Source organism: Eutrema salsugineum, unplaced genomic scaffold, assembly GCF_000478725.1.
Source record: "Eutrema salsugineum unplaced genomic scaffold, Eutsalg1_0 scaffold_5, whole genome shotgun sequence".
Classification (NCBI taxonomy): domain Eukaryota; kingdom Viridiplantae; phylum Streptophyta; class Magnoliopsida; order Brassicales; family Brassicaceae; genus Eutrema; species Eutrema salsugineum.
Genome location: NW_006256612.1, coordinates 4902527 through 4922412, shown reverse-complemented (window position 1 = coordinate 4922412; position 19886 = coordinate 4902527). Strand labels below are relative to the sequence as shown.

At 35.4% G+C, this 19886-nt stretch overlaps 2 protein-coding genes and 1 pseudogene across 3 annotated transcripts; all 3 read right to left on the bottom strand.

Moving 5' to 3' along the window:
- Positions 1-1380: 1380 nt before the first annotated feature.
- On the bottom strand, positions 1381-4078 carry LOC18992131. Its single transcript, XM_024152575.1, is given in 9 exon segments — positions 1381-1619; positions 1725-1815; positions 1918-2109; positions 2205-2323; positions 2438-2514; positions 2517-2595; positions 2681-2806; positions 2910-3210; positions 3965-4078. Coding segments are annotated over 8 exon segments (1050 nt in total). The 5' UTR covers positions 3183-3210; positions 3965-4078; the 3' UTR covers positions 1381-1526.
- A 494-nt stretch (positions 4079-4572) lies between these two features.
- Positions 4573-9623, bottom strand: LOC18992130 (annotated as a pseudogene).
- A 5241-nt stretch (positions 9624-14864) lies between these two features.
- LOC18992129 (probable LRR receptor-like serine/threonine-protein kinase At1g29720) lies at positions 14865-19675 on the bottom strand. Of its 2 annotated transcripts, XM_024152868.1 has the most exons (24): positions 19570-19675; positions 19289-19466; positions 19149-19220; positions 18971-19042; positions 18818-18889; positions 18631-18702; positions 18448-18519; positions 18280-18351; positions 18116-18187; positions 17945-18013; positions 17769-17840; positions 17615-17677; positions 17466-17534; positions 17334-17384; positions 17212-17253; positions 17090-17133; positions 16616-17004; positions 16337-16532; positions 16235-16255; positions 15971-16126; positions 15797-15888; positions 15269-15711; positions 15017-15186; positions 14865-14956 (listed from the first exon to the last, which is right to left on the bottom strand). In XM_024152868.1, exons 1-24 carry the CDS (start codon positions 19673-19675, stop codon positions 14865-14867), a joined length of 2757 nt encoding a protein of 918 aa, XP_024008636.1. The 2 variants fall into 2 exon arrangements, with proteins under 2 accessions (XP_024008636.1, XP_024008637.1); XM_024152869.1 differs by lacking the exon at positions 15971-16126 and having other exon boundaries at positions 15797-15897; positions 16196-16255.
- Positions 19676-19886: the final 211 nt, after the last annotated feature.

The window sequence follows — 19886 nt, the reverse complement described above, 5'->3', positions numbered from 1 at the left end:
TTAATCATATCATTGGTACAGTGATTATCTTTTCGTCTGAAATTTTCTTAAGTCAAATAACCGAAACAGAGATCTCTGTGGTTAGTATAGTTTTCAGTTACAAAATTAGTTATTTTTTTTCTATGTTCAAGCTAGAAGTTTGGACTATAGAAATTTGAATAATTACAATAAAGGGTAATAGATGTTAGCAAAATTAAAAGACATTTTTTAGTATAGATCCCATAAAACTATTCACCATAAAAAGACTATATCACCTTTATTCTCTAAGATTTTGCTATCACAGTTATCATGATAATTTTTTAATTATTATCAATGAATATTCTAAATAAATTACTGTTAATATACATATTATGCTGATATTATTGTTAATATTTTATATAAATTATGTATTAATATAAATATTGTCATTATATTATTGTTAACGTGCTATATTTCTCGATTATTAGTGTTAATATTTTATATTTAACAAATATTATTGTTAATATGTTAATATTTTATTACAAATTTTTGGAATTATCACGTTATAATTATATGATATATTTGTTACTATTTATAATTATCATATATATTTGTTAACATGTTAATATATTATATGATAACAAAGTTAACACAAATTTATAACGATAACTTTCATATTTAACACAAACTTTCATATTTAACACAAACTTTCATATTTATAGCGATAACATGTTAATATTTTATTACAAAATTTTGAAATTTTGAAATTATCATGTTATAATTATCTGATATATTTGTTATCACTTATAATTATCATATATATTTGTTAACATGTTAGTATATTATATGATAACAAAGTTAACACAAACTTATAGCGATAACTTTCATATATTTTATATTAACTAAATAGTTATCCAATAATAAAAAATATCTTCTCTTAGATGAATAGTATCAGCGATGATGAACAGTATCTACAGTAATACCATGTGCAAAAAAATGACTAATGGCAATTTATATAAATAAGTAAAGTTAAAAGGATAGTAATGGATAAAACAAAAAATTCTCTTTGCTACTTACCTAATTATTAATTTATGAATGCTATATATTTAATTTTTTGATTAACTATTGATATAGAATAAATTCACTCTAGAAATTTGTTAAAAAATTTGTTAAATATCGATTATTAATTTACAGAGTTTGTATATGACACTCTTTTTTTGTGTGTATATGACACTCTTTTTAACGCATAAACCTTTCTCGCTGAACATACGGCAACAAGCTTGGTTGAGTAATATTTATGAGATCCATTTGCTAGCAAAGAACAAAGAAATGACGATTTTGTATTTTTTCATCATGCAACATTTTCTTTCAAGGTTCGACAATTTTATCGTTAGCATGCGTCGTTGAACAGAGTAATGGTGCAATATTGTCCGAAAAGATGAAATTTCCGAAACCTAAGTCAGCACATAACAATAAAAATAATTATCGTCCATATAGAAAAATAAAAGGGACGACAATTCTTAATATATTTACATCTGTGTATGCTCATGTACACCGTTCGTTTCTTTCTACATGCCTGAAAATGGAGTCAAGATCTCTAACGGCACGCCTGGTATAGCTTCCAACACTTGAGCTTTTGGGACTTCTCTTGACAATAATTCCTGCATCCAAAAAAACAAACATCGAAGCATTATCACCATTGATCTTACATAAAGCAAATATTTGATTTGTGTTACATTTTTCTTTTTTGGGTTAAGAATCTGCACCTTAAATGATTCCATCGTTCCTTCTTTCTTTACTATGCTTGCTAGTATTCCCTTTGCATCAAGATCGCCATTTTGCATCGGCACAACAAACCTACAGTCCAAGAAAAAGCAAATGCAAGATTGCAGATACATTCTCTTGATGTTACATGTGATTTAATACAAAAATAAAAATAAGATAAGGTTGGATATTTACTTGGCTTTCAAGAGTTTTGCGAGCTGGACTGCGTCTTCTTGGCCAGAAACCAGAGTAAATCGTGGGAGAAGTTGTTTGATGACCGGTGTGATTACAATGTCGGCTCTCTCATTCTTCAAAAATTCCATGTTGTATACACAATGCGGTTCGTAGTAGAGAGATATCTGATCTTCAGGGGATACAATGAGATATCTAAGGAAAAAAATGGAACTATGTTGCCGTTAAATGTTGTTGCAGAAAATACTATCCATGGAGAATTTGCAATCTTGATGAGAGTTTTGATTTACCCGTTTTCAGGGCGTTGCCATGGTGGACCAAGGACAGGTCCTGCTGTGGCTTTAACTCGAACTTTAGAACCGTTTCTTGCATTTAGCTCGTAGCTCTCTCCAGGTTCCAAGTAAGTGACCTACAACAATATTTCAACTGTTAAATCTGTTGAAGATCAAAGGTCTGCAAATCCGGTTAAGAATCGGATAGGGATGGAGAAATGAGACTAAGAAAAATGAAACAAGTGACTTACATTTCTAAAAAGAGGATCCAGCAAAGGCTTTGCATTTGGAGTTGCAATAACCTTAATGCCAGGAGATTTCTCAGAATCGGCTTAAGGGTATTCAGATGACAGTGATCATCAAGGCTTTGAGTTATGAGCAGGCAATCAACTTCAGGGAGATCATCAAGCTGCATCGAATATAGACTGATTCATGCTTCTTTCTCCACAAAAGATGATATGATATGAATAGAATGAAAACAAAACAAGTGTTACCTTGAAGCCTTTCAGAAATCTCTTGGCAGCCTCATAGAGCCATGGGATCCCAAAATCTAAATTACCAACGAGAATCGGATCAACCAGGATATTCAATCCGCATGTTTGCCATAGCCAGCTATTTCCCTAACTCCCAAAAAGAAGATATGTCAACATTCTCTCTTATGGAATCACAAATGTTCAAGTTGTAAAAGAGCCCTCAAAAACGATCCATATGAAGAAACTCCACCTCCAAGTATGTCAGCTTGAACGCATCTGCCCCAGAGCCGCTAGCCTCGGTAGCTCTGTCCTCTGACAAAACAGAAGATACCATACGGAGAGACCGTGAAACACGAGGCCAGAGCTTGAAGTTGATGGAAAGGGACTTGAAAGGACTGTGAAGAGTGGGTGAGAATAGCTTGGATGCAGTTCGGACTATTTTCTTGGAGTTGATACTTAGAGGAAGAGCATTGCCGTGAAGTGGCATCGTGGCTGCTTTGCCACCTGACACCACCAGAGCCATTGGTTTTGTTTTGCCACCTGACGATACTCTGAGAAAAAAAAAAAAAATCAATGAGTGAACTGAAAAGAGATTCACTGGTTTATAGAAAGCTAAATGTTTAGAACTTGGGAAGACTTAGAAATGCTAGGAGTAAAAAATATGCCCAAAAATGTGAGAGATATTGGCTTTAGAAAGGTTTCTACTTTAGCTCTATAATCTGTTGTAAGCTAAGTTAAGATTTTATTCTGTGTAAAAAGAGTTGTTCTAACACAAATTTTAATGTTGTTGGGTTTGTCTAGACTCTGTAGAGAGTATATAGACTCAGCCTTCCCTAACCAACTTACAACAGTTGTATAAATATGTAACGATCAGTCCCAGGGTACTTATATAGTAGAGTTAGTTACAGCTATGGCTTGAAGCAGCTGAGTTTCTTCAAGTAGACTAAATGGGTCTTTGGCTTATCAATACTAATTCGATTTCCCCTAATCTGAAACCTAAGGTCATACGAGGAATTCAAAATCATCTATGAATTGTGATACTACTCTTTGGCCTTGAGACTTATTTTAATAGATGAGATGCTATAACGTTCTGAAATTCCTTTAGCTCACGAATATTCAATTAGATTCTCGAATATGAGAGTGTAATGGAGAAATTAACAGAAAATCCGACCTAGATCACTAATCAAAATTCGAACTTTCATTAATTCAGTAGCCGTGCAACCCAGAAATGTAGAAATCGGAACAAAGGGATGGTTAAAAGTAATTGGAAACACAGAAGGAAACAGCAGAAGAAGAAGAAGGAACCTGATTTAGAGTTGAAGAGAGTGTTTGGCGAGAAAGATAGTCTTCATGCCTCTCTGTCGAGTGAATGGTTCTCAAGTTCCCCAACACCAGTTAATCTGAGAGGAGAGAAATTGGTGGTTGAGTTTCACGACGCTGCTCTAAAACGCGGCGTTTAGATATTACCGGTCGCTCTAAATCCGGTTTACCAAACCAAAAACCAAATCAATTTTTTTTTTTTTTTTGAAAAAAAATTGGAGCTCACGCCAAATCAAATTAGGTTTTGGGATATTCTCAATATAGTTCGACTGGACTCTGGTCATTTTTGCTTGTAAACGTCGTTGCTTTTGTGTTCTGAGTCGCCGGAGCTGACTAGCGATTTAAATAAGTTGAAAATATAATAGAAACAAGTTGAAAAAAGATTGAATAAGATAACTTCACAAGCCTTTCTTCTCTAACAAGAAACAAGGCAATGTGCAATTGTGCACAGTTTTTTTTTTTTTACTTTGAACAAGAATGTGCACATCTTTAAATATTACAGTATACTATATAAGCTCTCGGGTCAAGATTAAGATTAACACACAAAGCGTTCTTCTTCTCTCGTGGACACATTTCAAATGCAACCTTTAATATTACAGTGACGAGGAAGAAATTTCAGTGGTGGGGTTTAGTACCGCGGATTCTAAGTTGAATGGGTTTAGGGTTATGTCAGACACTAAGGATGTAGTTGTTGTTTGAACCGATGCCGTTATCTCATTTCTAGGCGTGCCTGAGCCGTGAGCTGTATGACTGTTTTCAATCCTCTCCATCAGCATTGAGAAGCTCAAGTCGTGTCCGTACATATCAGGACTTGACATAACTTGTGGTATTTCAATCACTCCCTCGAACATTTGCACGACCTCTGACATTGTTGGCCTCAACAAAGGAGATGAGTTTGTACAAATGAGAGAAACATTGATCATCCTCACCGCTTCCTTTGCTGTTGAATTCACCTTCCAGCATTGGATCTACAATCTCCATTATGTCTCCTTTCTGTTGCAGTGTCAGTGCCTAAGATTGATGTAAAAAATGGGTTTCACTAAACTTGTAGAAGTTGCAGATCAAATGGGCCAAAGAGAAACAAAAAAGCTCCATGCAGTTACCCAATTGATAAGCGAGAAGTGATAAACAAAAAAGCTTCCACTAACAATTTCCATTGCCACAACGCCAAAGCTGTACACATCTGCTTTCTCCGTTAGTTGACCCCATAACGCATATTCCGGAGCCATATATCCGCTGCATTATAAGTTAAGCCAAGACTAAGCTATGCAGTGGACTATTTTGTTTTTATGCCAAAGTGTGTATACTTACATGGTTCCTAATGTGGCTATGTTCTGCTTCATGGAGTCTAGCTAATCCGAAGTCAGATATCTTCGCATTGAGGTCAGCGTCTAGAAGCACGTTACTGGTTTTTATGTCACGGTGAATCATCCTGATCATTGATCCTTCGTGAAGGAATTCAAGCCCTCTTGCAATACCAACACAAATTTTTTGTCTAGTTACCCAGTCAAGTTTCTGGGAGCTCTTTCCTGGAGTAATTAGCAATTGTAAACCAAAGAGAAAAGAGATCACATTACATATGGTGACATATATGTACATTTGAATTTTGGCTCAAAATGTATTTCTAAAGAAAAACTGAATGAATTTTTTTTGTTTACCATAAAGCGCAAGAGCAAGGGAGTTATTTTCCATGTACTCGTACACGAGCAGCAATTGATTCTTCTCGACACAGCATCCATAAAGCTTGACAAAGGTTTGGATGATTCAGACCTGAGATCAATGCCTATCTCATTGACAAACTCACGGTTTCCTTGGCATGACTTGGAAGAGAGCTGCTTGACTGCTATGATAGTTCCATCTGACAGCTCTCCCTGCATTATATATCAGAAATTACATATGTTCTCAGGTATCTAAGTTTGAGAAGAACATGGCATCTATTTTAGCATACTTTGAACACGGATCCGAATCCTCCTTTCTCCAAGTTTGTTGGCTTGATCAAAATTGTTTTTTGCAGTTTGCAGTTGTCTCCAAGTAAAGCAAACAGTTTGTATACCTTGTGCTCTCAGATCTACATATGATCATATTTTGAGGTTCCCAAAGAAAAATCATTAATAATGCTATGAGCATTCAAAACCCTGGATTCATATAACTCTATATACCTCCTTCTGCCGCGTTCTTGTCTGTTCTGCATCTTTTCTGACATATATTCCCAAAGCCAAGAAAATAATTGTTACCAAGGCACCTGTCGCCCCCAAAATTAAGCGATAACTTGTGTGATGTTTTGTTTTCTCCGCTGCAAATGATACATTCCAAGTGTAAATATATATATATATATATATATATACATCATATCAAACATTACAATAAGGAGTGAGAAACATAGTAGTTTTTTTTTTTTTTTTTTTTGTCTTTGGACCTCCACATCGTCGGTCCAAACCTGAAATAATGAAAGATGGATATCATCATCGCTAGGTGGCAAAAAACGAGTATCAAGTCGATGAAGGTGAAGCACGGAAAAGCAACCATTAATAATCTTACGGTGACACAAGGAGAGTGCAGAGATTAGAGGGCCATAATATATATCCTCTGTTTGGGATGAGTGTTGTCCCTTTTCCCGCCCAATACAACCGAATTCTAACAAATGATTGGTCACATTAACAGCTTTCACTTCTTTCACAAGAGGCTTCAGAGTCCCATTAGCCTCCTCTTTGATGTTAAAATCCCTCAAGAAAATTAATAATCAATATATACTTACAGGCCATGCAGTTGATTGGACCAGCGCATGGAAGAAGTCCAGTTCTGTATGAAAATACGATCGGAATATTTACAAATCTCATAGTTCAAACAATTTCTATTTGCCATATTGGAATTCAAGAGATTAGTAAGTTTAAACCGTTCTTGTCCTTACAAATTATTCTTCAAGTATGAGCTCCGGTATGTGTTAATGTAACTGATTCAACAAAAAAAAGTTCTACGTACGTGAGGAGGTTATAACAAATGGATAGATGACATGAGCAGGTTGTATCCTATCTACCAAGGTTTTGATGTTCATATATACCTCTTTTCCTGGCAGCTAGATGACCATGAGAAATTGTTGTAAGAGAGATCACTGTGAAAGATTCACCAAAGATACAGAGACAACCGACAAGAAGATTAGATCGCATGGCCGTAATACTTTTCAAGCCATAAAAACAAGTGAAGGCCTGAAAACGTACATAGATTTGGTGTTGAGGAAATCACCCAAATCAATGTTTCCGGAAAGCATATTGCCAGTCAAATAGCTGAAAGAAGATGTCGAAACAAAATATCATCCCATTGTGATTCTTTGGTATTCGCAAGTCTTAAAAAAAAATCATCTTATGTCTTCAAACTTTCTAACTATGTCTACCTCAAATTCTACTACACTTACGTATATTGTGGTGGTTTTTTTACTCCTTGAACTTCACCAGTCAACTTGTTAATTAGACGATAAATCACTGCAGCAAACAACTTGTAAATATTATTTTTTACGTAAATGTATAGATACCGCTCCTGCGGTACTTGGAAACGGATGCATTAAAAACATCAAACTCATGATGAGAAGGAAAAACAGATACTGTACCGACCAAGTAAATAAAAGTATCCACAACGCAGCAATCTGGGAGAAACGCGCTAGGGAATGCGGCATTGTTGCCAAGACCATATCCACATACATTGATTCATTTAAGTGAATTCAAAACTGGACCAGTTTGGTTCCTACTAATATTTGCCTTGTTCTTTAAGCAACCACGATGGTTACAGGTACGGTGCACCTCCTCCACATGGTGGATTCGGAATGGGGCTAGAGCTAGATGTCATGCTCTTCTATGGACTGGATAACATCCGCAAAACATCACTCTTCCCTCGTGACCTTCACAGGCTCGCACCCTAATATTTATATTCGTCAGTCATCACACATATAGCGGGAACGAAAGAAACACTAACTTCATGGCTTTGATTGGTAACTTTGCGGAATCGCGGAATTACGGAAAAAATCTTGCGGAATAGATTAAGCGACTTATAAGTCGCTTTTCTGCGGAATGACTTTTCCTTTGTATTTTTGTTAAGCAAAAATGCAGTCTGCGTTTTTGTGTGTATTTTTTCATTACGCGGATTTTTGTTGATTGGCAAAAAACCCTGCGGAATTGTGTTTAAAAACGCAATTCCGCCATTCCGCAGGTTACCAATCAGAGCCCATATAACCACCCAACCCCAAAAAAATTAACCCAATTTAGCGACATTTGATTTTCAACCTTTTTTTTTCCTTATTATTAGTGTTCTAAAAGTTGGTCTAGACGGCCGTCTAGGCATCGCCTAGGCGCTAGGACCGTCCGCCTACGTATTAACCCGTTCATAGACCATGACGTTTACTTCATATGATATTTATATAAAAAAAATTGTTTTTTATGTGTAATTTAAATTTTGAATATATATTTAAGATATATATAATATATAAACTTTATTATTTATAAACAAATCATGTAATTTTATATATTGTACTCTATAAAATATATAATAAATTTATTTATTTGTAAATGTCTAAACACAAATCGCCTAGACTCCGACTATGCATTCTAGTGTCGCTCGCCTAGCGCTTTCTTGAACATTACCAAAAGGAGAGAAATTGGTTGTTAGAGTGAATTTCACGACGTTGCTTCAGTACGCTGCGTTTAATATTACGGGTCGCTCTGGCCTTAACCGACCCGGTTTACCATACCAAAAATCAAATATTATTTATTCTTTTAACTTGGAGCTCACGCCAAATCAAATTAGGCGAGGTGATATTCTCATTAGGGCTCGGTACGACTCCACTCTGATTATTTTTGCTTGTAAACGTTAAACGTCATTGCTTTTGTGTTCTCAGTCGCAGGAACTGACCAGCGATTTTAATAAGCTAATATTTAATGGAAACAAGTTGAAAAAAGTTATTATTAATGAAAAGATCTAACTTCAGAAGCCTTTCTTCTCTAACAAGAAACAAGCAATGTGCACAGCTTTTGATAGTACACTATGTCACTATACAAGAAGCTCTCGGGTCAAGAGAATAAAAGTGATTTAATATTAAAGTGACGAAGAAGAAATTTCAGTGGTGGACTTTAGGATCACGGATTTTGGGTTAAATGGGTACAGATCATAACCAGACGTTGAGGATGTTATTATTGTTTAATCCAATGCCGATATCTCATTTCCAGTGGTACTTGCGCTATCAGCTGTATGACTGTTTGCAATCCTCTCCATAAGCTTTGATAAGCTCAAAGTCAGTGTCCATACATAAGATTTGACAATCTGTGTTATTTCAATCACTCACTCGAGCATCAACATGGCTTCTGACATTGTTTGTCTCCACTAAGGAGATGAGTTTGTGCAAACGAGAGCAACATTGGTCATCCTCACGGTTTCTTTGTTGTTAAAATCATCTTCCAGCATTGGATCTAGCATTGGATCTACAACCTGTAAAAATAAGTTTCACCAAACTTGTAGAAATTGCAAATCAAATGGACCAATTATAAGGTAAAAGCTCCAAGGTTACCCATTTTAAGCGAGAAGTGATCAGCACTTTCCTTATGTTTAGTATTACTATTTCCTCCAATAATTTCCATTGCCACAATGCCAAAGTTGTACACATCTGTTTTCTCCTTTAATTGACCATATGATACATAATCCAGAGCGATACATTTGCATCATTATAATAAGATAAGCCAAGACTAAGTTATGTATAGTGGATAATATGTTTCTATGTCATGGTGTTTATACAACATTACTTACATGGTTCATGAAATTTGGTGCTAATGTGACTATATTCTTTGAAAAGACAAACACATATTCCCCCAAATTTTATACAAAAACGAGTTCAGTGGATATTAGTGAGCTATGAATAACACATACGAAATAAAATACATAACCATCTTGTTTTTTTGTTACAATATAATCTTAAGCCTTGAGTGCCTACGATCACTCTAGTTTCTCAGGAAAGAGCAGCCATAATTGTATAGATAAAAATCAAACACCTCTTCTAACAAAAAAAAAGGAGAGATTTTAAAAGAATAATGTACAGGATAGAGCCAAAGGGCTGGCTGACTGCTTTCACTAATCACTAGTGTTAGAGCCCAATGCCAGCCACAACAGGCGCGAATATACACATGTTTTTGTAGTAAAGTAATTTGTGTTGCATGTCTGGTAATAAGATTAAAAATCCATTCAAAGGACTAAAAATCTAAAACTAAAGTTAAGAAAAGTAAAATACAAAAAACACCGCCACTATTTATAATTATTACAAAAGTCTATCAAACTAATTAATTTCACCATCCTCTATTTCTCAGCCATTCATTCAAGCCGGACCAAATAGGAAACTGGGAGATATGTTCTCCTGCATCACGAACTGGTGGTGATGGTGCTTTCCTTTGTAAGTCATAATCAGCATCGTTGGATCATCCAACACTCTTTCCACGTGCTTCCTCACTGGACACAAATTCGATGATAAAATCAAAGAGCGTTGTGTCTCTAACAACATCCATTATATGCAGAAGGAGCAAATTTGCAAATATGATTGTTCGCATTTAATGGCTGTTTCCTCTCGGTAGAGGAGGCAGATGTTCTCCTAGAAACAAGTGCGGCAACAACAACATCTGATTTAGCATATCTTTGCATTAGGCATTTGTTATAGCATAGTTTATATACAGATGTAAAACCTCTTTCTTCAAAGTTTGTTGGATTGATGAGAATCGTTTGTTGCAGCTTGCAATTTCATCCAAGTAAAGCAAACATTTGGCATACCCTGGGCTTTCAAATCTATGTGATCTTGTTTTCAGATTATAAAAAATTCATTAGTAATTTTATGCATGCATATTTAAGAAAACGTAACGATTGATTAAAATTTTATAGTAAAAAATTGTGCATAAGTTTTTTTCTTACTTCTAGTTTTTTTTAAGAGCGCGTTATCTTATAGACTTATAGTATAGGACACTTTATAGCTTTTGGTATACTTATGTAGAGAGAGAGCGAACATACCGATTATGGTGGAATCCAGAAACAGGAGCGACTGAGAAGGGAAGAAGTGTGGGGAGATCACTGCGTGCCGAAAGACGGAAGCACTTTGATGGGATAAAGTCGATGGAAAAACGGCGATATTGTGAAAATGTAATTGTGAAAAAACCCTAGAACCCTCCTCTTTCTTTTGTACGATCACTCCCCTCACTCCTTTCACTCTACTTTTTTTTTGTTACATAGATAAATTGACAAGACAGTTTTTTAAGAAAAGAAAAAAAAAAACAGATTGAATCTGAATGGTATTGGAGGTGGGCTTAGCACCCCTAATTAGCTAAGCATATTTTGAGTAATAAGGCCCATAGATCAAGTCAACAGAAACCCAGCTAAAGTCAATAAATCCAGTCAGCGTGGCCCCGTCCAACTCGTCATCATCACAACGCCGATTTACAGTACGCGGAACCGAGCAGAACGTGATATGTGTAGAAGCAGTTCGTCTACAGTAGCCTATCTGTGCAAATAGCTTGGCGAATGACCATCATCACTCGCCGCGGAGTGGTTCAAATGCGCGGCTCGAGACGCCATACCCGCAGGATGCGTTGAAGCTGCCACATCGTCCCGGTTTGGAGGAAACTCGTCTCCCAACCTCCACTATAAATACATCCCATAGATCATTTATGAGGGGATCAGAATTTATTACACTATCTCTCTACTTAAACAAACGTTTATCTCTTAGACCGAACTCTCTATAACAGTATTTAGAACGCTGAACTGAATTCTCTTCTGACTTAGTTCGAAATTCTAAATATCCTCTTTTTATAAAACCGCTTACGGTTCCGACCTGACCTCTTTTCTTCCTCCAAACTAAATTGTTTTTATTATACGGAAATCTCACCCCAAACTCATCATTAATCATCCTTAACATATCTTAAACATACTTAGGGCTTGACTGGTTTAAACGCAGCGGTTGTGGTTGCGAGTGCGGGAGTTTGCGGAAGCGGATGATTGTAGTTTTGAGCGTTATTCAGCGGTTAAGTTTTTTAAGGTGGATCCGTTTGCGGGACAATTTTGACTGGCAAACCGGTGATTGTTTTAGCGGTCAAACATACAATTACCAAAATAAATATCATATATAATTATAAAAAAAACAGAAAAACTATATTATTATGATTAATATCAAAATCAATAGTTTAAAATAATTAATAAATTATAAGTAAATACTAAATAATTATTTTAAAAATTAAATTTTTATATTAATATGTTTTATTTCAATTATTGGGAACATTACCCAAAGTTGTGTCTAGTAATGTAATAGACTGGAAAAAATTTGCTCCAATACGTGGATCTTCTGGATTTGTCTTATGTTTGATGTAAATTTTCTTCAATTGATCTAATCGATTTTTACACTATCCCAACTCAAATCAACTCTAAATTGCTCATTAGTATTCTTCAAAATACATTCTTTCTGGAGTGCACTAAAAAATCTAGGGTATTTATCTTGACTTTGTTTTTCTACAATGATCCGTTGAAGTAACACACATGTCATCTCATTTGATTATGTAACTTTCTGAAGAACAAAAAAAAAGAATTATAACAAACTAATTTTGTAATTAATAAGATACATATTTATAATTTCTTACTTTAAATTTAAAAGTGGAAACAGAACAATTAATATAAATAAATTAAACTAAAATATTATGGCACTTATGCTTGTATCATATTATCTTCAACTGATATTTTTTTATTTTTTATTTTTTTATCCAACCGCTACCGCCCGCAACCGCAAACGCTAGCGGGAAATTTTAAATTTTAGCGGTATAAAATGATACAGAGCGATTTGCAGCGATTCATATGATTGTGATAAAATGCCACTAACCGCTACTAACCACTACTAACCGCAAACGCTGCATTTGCGGGTGATTGCGAATGATAGCGGGTGAACCAATCAACACTTTAGTGATCATTCAGATCAACAAATGGGCTTGTCTTTCTGAATTGGCCTTGACGCACACTGTTGGAGTCACAAAGCTGAGTCGCCAAGAAACATTCTCCACATTCTTTTAAATGGATGATCACGATGTTTCTCTATGCTAAATTTCATCACTACACCTTAGGAACTTCCTTCCATCCTTTAAGGTAACTTCGATATATATAATCAAAAAATCACCAACAAAGAAAAATTAAATAAAAAAACACACACAATGAAAGTATTAAAAGTGGAAAAAGAAAAACAAAATTTATCTTTCTTCGAGTATCACATGATTGGTAGGGAATAGTAGAGCAGTGACAAACGTGATAGCAACTGATTATTGTACCATTTGCATCAATAATTACACCAAAACCACATGAGTCACCATTCTGATAAATCTTTGTCAACAACGTCTTTAGCATATCTTTGCATTAGGCATCTGTTTTAGCATATTTTATATAAAGATCTAAAACCTCTTTCTTCAAAGTTTGCTGGATTGATCAAAATCGTTTGTTGCAGCTTGTAATTCCATCCAAGTAAAGCAAACATTTGGCAGATCCTGAGCTCTTAAATCTATGTGATTTTGTTTTCAGATTCCAAAGAAAAATTCATTTGTGATGTTATCAATATTTAGGAAAATGTAACGAATGATTAAAATTTCAAGACCGACTCTGATATGACATGCTTTGATTAAACAAAACAACTACTCAATAAACAATGATGCTTTTAAATCTAATTAGGCACTACTCCCTCCGTTCCATAATAAGTGTCATTCTGACACATTTTACACAAATTAAGAAATTAAAAAAATATACAAATGTACCCCTAATTAATATACTTTTATAACATTTAATTTCAAAGACTATTATCTTTAAATGAAGGATAAAACAGGAAATAAGAGTAAAAAATTTACATTGAAAATGCAGAATGACACTCTTTTTGAAACAAAAAATGAAATCTAAAATGACATTTATTATGAAACGGATGGAGTATCAAAAACCAGTGTTCAGTTAATAAGACATATTGTTAATACTCATCTTGAGGACAAGGTGAAATTTAAAGTTGGTTTAGATCAATGGGGTTTACCTTGCTCTTAATATTGAAATGATGAACACAAAATTTACTGATTATACTATTTTACTGATGAAAAGTACAAACAATATACCACATAAGAGATTAGGAGAAATGGATAAGGTGTAATATCAATATATCCTATGAAATAAAAGCATGAGAGACACTACACTCGGAGGATGAGAAACACCATGGCAGCAAACATAATCACTAAATAAATAAGTAATGGTGGTAATTATCACTAAATAAATTAAAAAAAATACATATTGCCTACAATGACCATCTGCTTTTTCATCTATTTATACACGTTTTTGTAGTAAACTAATTTTTGTTGTCAACCTCTTTTTTGGTAGTAAGATTAAAAATCCATTCAAATGACTAAAAATCTAAAACTAATTTCATATAACCACCCAATCCCACAAAAATTAACCCAATGTAGCGACATTTGATTTTCAAGGGTCGTTTTTTTTCTTTCTTATTATATTAACCCAAAGCTAAAGTCTTTGGCAATGCAATTTCATGAAAAAGGAAACAGGGGATCGAAACTCTGTTTAGGCTTACGGTCTAGAAAACACAATGGACTCGGGACTAAGAGGGTACAGATCGTAAGAAGATTCACATGAAGAAGGAATGATATAATCGGAAGGTAAAGAAGATGTCCCCATCTCCGACGATCGCTTAAACCTCAAGTCATCTCCGTACACTCCAGGGTCGGTGATGATGTGTTCTATCTGAGTCTCCCCTTCCAGCATCTTCACAACTTCCGACATGGTTGGCCTTAATGTCGGAGACTTGCTGGAGCATAAAAGCGAAACCTTTATCATTCTCTCTGCCTCCTTCACATCAAACACTCCTTCCAGCCTCGGGTACATAATCTCCGCAAAATCTCCTTTCTTCTGCAGCACAAACGCCTGAAATGGAGAAAATAAAGATACCTTTTTTTTTAGTTTTAGAGTGTGTGAGAGAGAGAGATGATTCTTTTATGTAGAAAAAACGGATTTGGCTCAGTACCCAATCGAGAAGGCCAACGCAACATTCGTTCTCTGGTGTGTAATTTGCATTGCTCTTCCCACTTACGATCTCCATTGCCACCACACCAAAGCTGTAAACATCTGCCTTTTCTGTTAGATGACCTCTCATTGCATATTCAGGAGCCATATATCCTCTGCAACCAAAAACAACATCATTTTAAAAACGCCATTAAAACATTATCATACGTTGGATTCATGTGACTATAAAAGACTGACATTGTTCCTGCAACTCTGGTGGTAACGTGACTCTCCTCGTCTTCATGGAGCCTAGCTAACCCGAAATCCGAGATCTTTGAGTTGAGATCCTTGTCTAGCAGTACGTTTGTTCCTTTGATGTCTCGGTGTATGATCTTAACCGCTGAATCGTCATGAAGAAACGCAAGCCCTCTCGCTATCCCTAAGCATATCTTGTGTCTTGTTCCCCATTCTAGCTTTAGACCGCTTCTTCCAAATAATGCATCGGCAAGACAATTGTTCTCCAAGTACTCATAGACAAGAAGAAGCTGATTATTCTCACAACAGCATCCGTATAGCTTCACAAGGTTCGGGTGCTGCAGGCATGCGATCATACCGATCTCGTTTACAAACTCTTTGTTGCCTTGACGTGATTTGGAAGATAGCATCTTCACTGCAATCAAAGTTCCATCTGGTAATCTCCCCTGCATTGTCAAGTTTCTGTCTTAAACTGGTACTCATCTGTTTTTGAGAATACTAACATTCTAGACCTTGAAGACACTCTTGTACCTTATATACAGATCCAAAGCCGCCTTCTCCAATCTTGTTTGAGGGATCAAAATCGCCAGTTGCAACTTTTAGTTGCTTCAAACTAAAGGAACCTGTTATCATATAGTTCAAAAAACAATTTAGCTCTTCGTTTAACTACCAAAAGAAAACCAACACAACTTTAACCGATATTACCTCTTTTGCCTGCATCCGCATTGCTGACACATTTCTTCCAATAAAACGTTCCCAAAATCAAGAAAGCAAGAGAGATTATCAAAACTGTTATGCCAAGAACGAGAGGATATGTTCTTGGTTTTTGTTCTTTTGTGACTGGAAGTATTTGCACCGGAACTAAAGATTGACAAAAGCAAAAACAGAGGAAAAAAAATTGAATTCATTATTCAGATATAAAAAGTGAATGAGAACAGGATTTAAAGACACGGCAATTCTTCCTCTTACCGCCACATTCAGATTCCGAACCTGATACAACAAGAACAACAAGCTAATTAGGAAGGAAGTTTTTAACAGAATCTTCTTGATGTTTTCATTTACAGTACTTACTGGGACAGACTGAGATGGCAGAGATAAGAGAGCCATAGTTCCCTCTTTTAGGAATGATCGTTGTGCCTTTCCCCGCCCAGTATAACCTTATCTCTAGAGTGTTATCAGTAACAGTCACGTTCACTTCTTTTATAACTTCCTTGTGAGTTCCATTAGCCTCATCTCTGATGCTGAAATCCCTCCAAATCAACTTCCCCTGAACAGATATCAAAGTCAAGAAGTGGCTAAAGACGCTGAAAAAGGGTTCATGAGGAATCTATAGCTAAAGGCTATATGTACCTGAACGTAAATGTTAAAAATCCGTTTAGCTAGTTTAGCGTATGGTTCCTCATCTGAGAACTGAATCTCCGCAAAATGGAGTTTCGCATTGTAACTTCCGTTTTCAAAACAAAAGGCAAAGTAAGCCAAACTCAGGGGAGAACGCCGAGCTGTCTGGTAAAGCTCAGGATATTTTGCTGATACTAGAGATTCTGATGAAATTGAGTATGTATCTTCTGTAATTGCATCATCCATAAAGTCACCAGTATTGCTGAATCCCCAGCTTTTCCCATGATAGTTTGTAGCCGACCCGGTTAGTCCATTGTTGTCACCCTCATATAGAAACCTTCCTCGAGTGTTTTCGATAATTACATCAGGTCCTCCACAGTTTATATGAAGCGACCTACTATCTTCAGAAAGTGAATTTGTTTCAAAATCAAAAACTTTGAAGATGGAAGCAAAACAATAGACAACCAGGAAAAAACAAAAACTTACAATTTTGACATTGTTTTATGGCTGAACATGGAAGAATTCTTGTTCTGTATCAAGAACAATGAGTTAATAACATGTATGCAAAGTGAACTGTGACTGATAAGATTGGTCAAAAATGTTCTTACAGACTGTTTCTTGAACGCGAGCTCTCATATGTGTTTACATTCCTGCATGAAAACATTATATTCTTTAAGCTTTCAGAAACTTTTTAAAAGAGAGTACTTAGTATAACGATAGAAGAACATACTTCCTCTCTCTGCAGCTTGGAGACCATGTGAAGTTATTATAAGAAAGATCACTGCAGATATGTATATCCATTTATTAGCGTAATAGCGTTGATATGTTTTGACATAGATGAGTAAAACGAGAGGTTATATACATATTGGTGCTTGCAGTAATGAAAGGTCCTGAGTCAACTTTTCCTGACAACATATTTCCAGCCAAATATCTGAAACAACATTGAAACTAGGCGATGAGTTCCAAAAGAATATACTTCATACTATAATCATTTAACACTATGGGGCATACGTATATTTTGGCGCTCTTGCATCAGCTGGTATTTCTCCAGTCAGTCTATTAAAAGAAACATCACTGCCCGGAAAGAAAAAAAAGAAGAGCATCATGGTCAAGAGATTAGATGGTGTTTCGAAAAATGCAGGGTTATATAATACATGAAACTTACAGAGTCATGAGATTGGGAAGATTCCAGATACTGGTTGGGATTGTTCCTGTTAAGTTCATGTTTCTGAGAACCCTGAGAAATTAACATAACCAATCTTGAGTCTTAAACATATGTATTACAACACAGGATCTTGTCTGGACCAGAGATATTAATATATGTAAGACAACACTGCATACAGAAATTTCAGTTTCTTGCTAGTTATTAAAGGAAATTGTCCCAGTCCAGCAGTTGTGTCACTGATCCTCCTACACAGAAAGAAATTAGGTGATACAGATTAGACTCAAGAAGAGCACATGGTTCTCTAATATAATACTCTTTCTTGGATGTATTGGGAGAGAATTACTTACAGGTCGACCAAATTCTCTAGACGAAATATGGATTCTGGAATAGGCTCGGTTAGGCCACTCGCGTATAGTTCTCTGATTAAAGATAGGCACAAGTTAGAAAAACATTGAAAATGATTGTAATGCTTCAAATTATTAGAACTGTAATGCAGAATTTATTGGCTTACAATCTTTCAAGTTTTGATAAGTTCCCGATGAACTCTGGAATTGATCCGTTAAGGCGATTATCGCTGAAACGGCTGCAAACAATAGAAAAAAATTGTGTCATACATAATAATTATGTTGAGCAGATTTAGAAACAGGACTTCTTGTAATGAAAAGAAAACTGATATTACAGATTTGTCAGATTTTTTAGTCTTGCTAGTGTCTTGGGTACGCCTCCAACTAATTGGTTTGAAGAGAGTGTTCTGTAAGAATAAGCAAAGCAAAAGCAGGATTAATTACTATGTTTGACAGAACCACCTAATTTATAATCTTGGAAAAGTAATTTGAAGTTTGATTGACAGATGATTGCTTACAATCCATCTAAGTTAACAAGTTTCCCCAGTTTCTTAGGTATAGTTCCAGAGAATTGATTGGCTTCAAGAACTCTGTGTAATCAATCAAACAAATAAACAAAAACTTAGTTTCGGATTACAAAAGGATAAAACTTTATTCACAAATCACATAATTTGAACAATAAAAAAGAAGAAGGTAAAAACATACAAGAGAGTGAGGTTAATAAACTTCCCTAATCCTTTGGGAATGTCTCCTGATAAGCGGTTTGCGCAAACAGAGCTACAAGAAACATATTCAGGTGAATTCAGAAGCATTTTACTAATGCCTTAACAAACAAGAAACTTGAGATCAAAGACTTACATAGATTTCAGGAAAGGTAGTGAGGCCCATTCCATAGGAATTGAGCCATAAAGGTAATTACGGCACAAGTCACTACGCACAACAAAGCAAAACATTTCCAGTGATCAAACTGTTATGTTTGATCAAAAACAACATTGAAAACAGATGAAACTGCAACACAATTTAGAACGCTCCTCACATCAGTTCAAGATACCGAAGCCTAGAAAATTCTGGTGGAAGTTTACCCGGAAGACTGAATGTTTTAATGATACTGCACATGAAACAACATTAGATATATAGACAGAGTAAATAAACAGAAACAGAGAGGTAGTGTCTTACAAGTGTGTAATATGACAAGTGTTGTTGTTGTTGAAATGACAGTCACATCTGATAGTGCTATTCTGTCCTTCCTTGAGAACATCTTGAGTTATCACCAGAGTCTTTGTGAGACATGGATCTTCACTTAGGTTCAAGTACTTGACACCTAGTGTTGATGCAATATCCTTAAGCGCTTCCACTGCCAAAGAAAAATAAAAGAAAAGTTTAGTTCAAATTCACAAAGACAAAACATTATGTTTGGGTAAATTCATATACATAAATGCGTTTAAAGCCACTAAAACCTTCATCTGGATGAAGAGAAGGAGAGGCAGATACTGTACAGACCAAGTAAATAAGAGTGAGAACAAAGATTACAGAGCTAAAAAGGCGGCTTCTCAACATGATCATGGGATTGTAGGATGCAGATATGGAAATTTATGTTTATCTATAGATCACTTGAAAAGACTACATATATAGTACTACTTGCTAAAGAAAATAACTAAAACTCTTCTTTAATACGAATATATATAATAAAAAAATTGTGAAGAATATGTGAACTGTCTTGTGAAATGCAGTTTGACTAAGCTGAGATTAGAAGAGTCCACACATGGGGTCTGTT

Excerpts from the sequence above, each read along its gene's own strand:
- LOC18992129 (XM_024152868.1), bottom strand. The coding sequence starts at position 19,675 with ATGATCATGTTGAGAAGCCGCCTTTTTAGCTCTGTAATCTTTGTTCTC. Across the intron at positions 19,043-19,148 it reads CTTCGGTATCTTGAACTGAT|TGACTTGTGCCGTAATTACC; the intron begins GTGAGGAGCGTT and ends TGTTGTGCGTAG. Across the intron at positions 18,014-18,115 it reads CTAGAGAATTTGGTCGACCT|GAGGATCAGTGACACAACTG; the intron begins GTAAGTAATTCT and ends CTTTCTGTGTAG.